General features: G+C 33.7%; 1 protein-coding gene across 1 annotated transcript; it reads left to right on the top strand.

Moving 5' to 3' along the window:
* Positions 1-760: 760 nt before the first annotated feature.
* On the top strand, positions 761-4026 carry LOC145127343 (uncharacterized). The gene is made up of 4 exons (XM_079062559.1): positions 761-1590; positions 1711-2185; positions 2282-2317; positions 2401-4026. Exons 1-4 carry the CDS (start codon positions 761-763, stop codon positions 4024-4026), a joined length of 2967 nt encoding a protein of 988 aa, XP_078918685.1.

Raw genomic sequence — 4026 nt, 5'->3', positions numbered from 1 at the left:
TAGAAAAGTAAACAAATGGAATCATGGATGAGTAAACGAATAAACATATTTGAATAGGTTAAATTTATTGGGACAACTTACAAAAGGTGTCATGAACAATTAATGTCTTTATTTTAATTGTTATTTAATATATCACAATTATAATGATGATAGGAGTTATGTTAAAATATTATATTATTTTATCAAGTTGTTTTAAAATATTTAAATTTTTTTATTTGTTTGAAATTAAAAAAATAATAATAACAAAACATTAAACGTTAAGCACGTTTATAAATATATAAAAACAATTATATTACAAAATATCATCAATAATGATTATTAGTTTATTTGTTTAATTCTAGAAACCTATTTATATTCATATGCATGGAAAATGGAATATTTTTATGTATAGAATGTGGTATATTTTTAATTGATGAAAACGTTAAAAATTTATGACAAAATGTTTTAAAATTTTATAAAGGTATAGAAAAATATATTGGTTTACATAATAACTCATTATATTTTATAATTAAGTATGTTGGTTTTTTTAAATCTAGGTCATTATATATGAATCATAGGAATACATATTGAAACTTATTGAACCGTAATAAATATATTCTTCATCTTATCTAACAAATAAAAACAAGGTATTTTTTATTACTTTCAAGCGCTTGATAATATTTTTGTATCATTAACTTTGTATTATGTACATTACATATGTCTTTAGATGCATACGTTATCCTACATGCATGTTATTCATATATCTTTTATGTAATAACAGATGGATCGTAGTTACTGGATGTATGGAATTAAACGTTCATGCGATGAATATTTGGCATGTTTGAGTGGTTTTCTTAAAGTTGCAGAGGAGAATCGAGTGAATAAAGGAGAAAGCTACATATGGTGTCCTTGTGTAGATTGTCAGAATTGTTCTATGTACACTGATTCTGCCAAAATAGAAGAGCATTTGATAGTTCGTGGGTTTATGAGAGATTATACGTGTTGGTCACGACATGGTGAGATATTGGTTGATCATAATGCAACTACTTTAGAGTATAATGATGATATTGATGATACAGATGATAACAACTATGATAACTTATCTGGAATGTTACATGATTGTGAAGACAATGTTGTTGAAGATGATTATGAAAATTTTCAACAATTATTTGATGAATCAGAGAAACCGTTGTACACTGGGTGTACAAAATTTACCAAACTATCTGCTGTGTTGAAATTGATTAACTTAAAAGCAAACAACGGTTGGAGTGATACAAGCTTCACAAGTCTTCTAAAGATTTTGCATGAGATGCTTCCGGATGATAATGAGCTACCTGTGTCCACATACCAAGCAAAAAAATTGATGTGTCTAATGGGAATGGAAATTGAAAGAATACATGCTTGCCCAAATGATTGTATGTTGTATCGAAATGACTATGCAGATCTACATAGTTGTATTACATGTGGTACATCACGATACAAAAGGAAAAATTCTACAGAAGAAAACAATAATATGAGAATGAATGGACCGCCTGCTAAAGTCTTATGGTATTTGCCTATCATTCCAAGATTAAAACGGTTATCTGCAAACGCTAAAGATGCAAAGTTGATGTGATGGCATGGTGAGGAGCGTACAATAGACGACTAAATAAGGCATGTTGCAGATTCTCCTCAATGGAGAAATATCAATTCTAAGTTTGAAGAATTTGGTCATGATATTGGAAATATTAGGTTTGGACTTAGTTCTGACGGCATTAATCCATTTGGAAGCTTGAGCAGCCGCCATAGTACATGGCCAGTTCTTCTTTGCATCTACAATCTTCCGCCTTGGTTATGTATGAAAAGAAGATACATCATGATGTCACTGCTAATTCAAGGTCCAAAGCAACCGGGAAATGACATTGATGTTTATTTATCTCCATTAATCGAGGACATGAAAAAGTTGTGGAGTCCAGGTGTGGAAGTGTATGATGCATACAGTGGGGAAAATTTCCAACTTCGGGCCATGATTTATTGCACCATAAATGATTTCCCAACATATGGGAATTTATCTGGATACAGTACAAAGGGATCAAAGGCATGTCCAGTATGTGAAGATGACACTCAATCATTATGGTTGAAAAATTGCAAGAAAAATGTATACATGGATCATCGAAGATATCTTCCAAATAACCATCCGTATCGTAAGAAAAAAAAGTGTTTAATGGTAAAACCGAGAGCACGAAAGCAAGGCCACCATTACGAGGAGAAATTGTATTTTCCCGTGTTGAAAATCTAAACATTACATTCGGAAAAACCAAAGGTAAAGGGAAACGAAAACAAAAACGTAATGGTAAAGGTAAAGGTACAACTCCTATAGAAAATAATATTTGGAAGAAAATATCTATATTTTGGGATTTACCATATTGGAAGCACTTGCAGGTTCGACATTGTCTTGACATTATGCATATCGAAAAAAATGTTTGTGAAAGCTTGATAGCCTTATTGTTAAACATCAAGGGAAAAACAAAAGATGGGGTTAATGTTCGAGATGACATGGTTGAAATGGGGATTCGACCCGAGCTTGCTCCTATTAAGAATACTGGAAAGCGCACGTATCTTCCAGTAGCTTGTTATACCATGTCAAAGGCCGAGAAAACAAATTTTTGCAAGTGCTTGCATGGTGTGAAGGTTCCATCGGGCTATTCTGCTAACATTAAGAAGTTAGTGTCAATGAGTGAACTAAAACTTCTTGGTATGAAGTCTCATGATTGTCATGTTTTGATGGCCCACATGATTCCTATTGCAATTCGTGGAATATTACCAGATCGCCTTCGACACACAATCACAAAGTTATGTTTGTTTTTCAACATGATTCATTCAAAAGTTATTGATCCTGAAGTGTTAGATTCATGGCAAAGTGATATCATCTTGACGTTATGCCAGCTTGAGATGTATTTCCCACCTTCATTTTTCAATATCATGGTTCATCTAATATCTCATATTGTTAGAGAGATAAAGTACTGTGGGCCGGTATACCTACGATACATGTATCCATTTGAGAGATATATGGGTGTCTTAAAAAGGTATGTAAGGAATAGATATCGACCAGAGGGTAGTATTGTTGAAGGATACGCTAGAGAGGAGGTAATTGAATATTGTACTGACTATTTACAAGGTGTTACAAGTATTGGCATACCGAAATCTCGACACGAGGGTAGACTTGTAGGATATGGGACAATTGGATTGAAACGGGTAACTCCAAATAAAGAAGACTTGCATCTGGCACATTTTACAGTCCTACAACATATGACGATCATTGCTCCATACGTGAACGAGCACAAAAGACATATAGAAATGTCGAATAGTGGTAAGAGGAAAAGATGGTTGAGTACAGAACATAACAAAACATTCTCACAATGGTTAAAAGACAAAGTGAAAGCAAGTTATGGCGTGAACAATGTTGATCACGCCGTGGTACATCTAGCAAATGGTCCCGAACATGTTGTGGCAACGTACCAAGGGTACGACATTAATGGTTATACATTCTACACTAATCAACAAGATAAAAAACGTACGCTTCAAAATAGTGGAGTAACGTTAATAGCCTCAATAGAATTATATGGAGATAATCATGATGCAAGGTCAAGGATAGCTAAAGAGTCATATTATGGTGTCATTCAAGAAACATGGGAATTAAAATATGATACCATCATTATACCTATGCTCAAGTGCAAATGGGTTGACAACCAACGAGGTGTTAAAGTTGACAATGATGGGTTTACAATTGTTGACCTTTCCACAAACGGTTATGTATCAGAACCATTCATTCTAGCTAAACAAGCTAGCCAAATATTCTATGTTGAGGACCCAAAAGACTCGAAAAATCACATTGTCATGCATGGAAAACGGCATATACTTGGTGTTGATGATGTTGTGGACGAGGAAGAGTACGATCAGTTTGACGAGCTACCCCCATTTTCTATCGGCATTCCATCTTCAAATGATGAGGTTGACGACACTACTTACTTAAGGTCAGATCACAATGAAGGATTATGGGTGTCATAA

Source organism: Lactuca virosa, chromosome 7 (assembly GCF_052849685.1).
Source record: "Lactuca virosa cultivar CGN04683 chromosome 7, Lactuca_virosa_CGN04683_v6, whole genome shotgun sequence".
Taxonomy (NCBI): domain Eukaryota; kingdom Viridiplantae; phylum Streptophyta; class Magnoliopsida; order Asterales; family Asteraceae; genus Lactuca; species Lactuca virosa.
Note: the sequence above shows the minus strand (reverse complement) of the source record. Positions and strands in the feature narration are given on the sequence as shown.

Bases quoted from the DNA above. Each gene is read 5' to 3' on its own strand.
- LOC145127343 (XM_079062559.1), top strand. From the start codon at position 761: ATGGATCGTAGTTACTGGATGTATGGAATTAAACGTTCATGCGATGAA. The intron at 2,186-2,281 runs GTAAAACCGAGA...GAAAAACCAAAG, and splicing joins AGAAAAAAAAGTGTTTAATG to GTAAAGGGAAACGAAAACAA. The intron at 2,318-2,400 runs GTAAAGGTACAA...AAGCACTTGCAG, and splicing joins ACAAAAACGTAATGGTAAAG to GTTCGACATTGTCTTGACAT.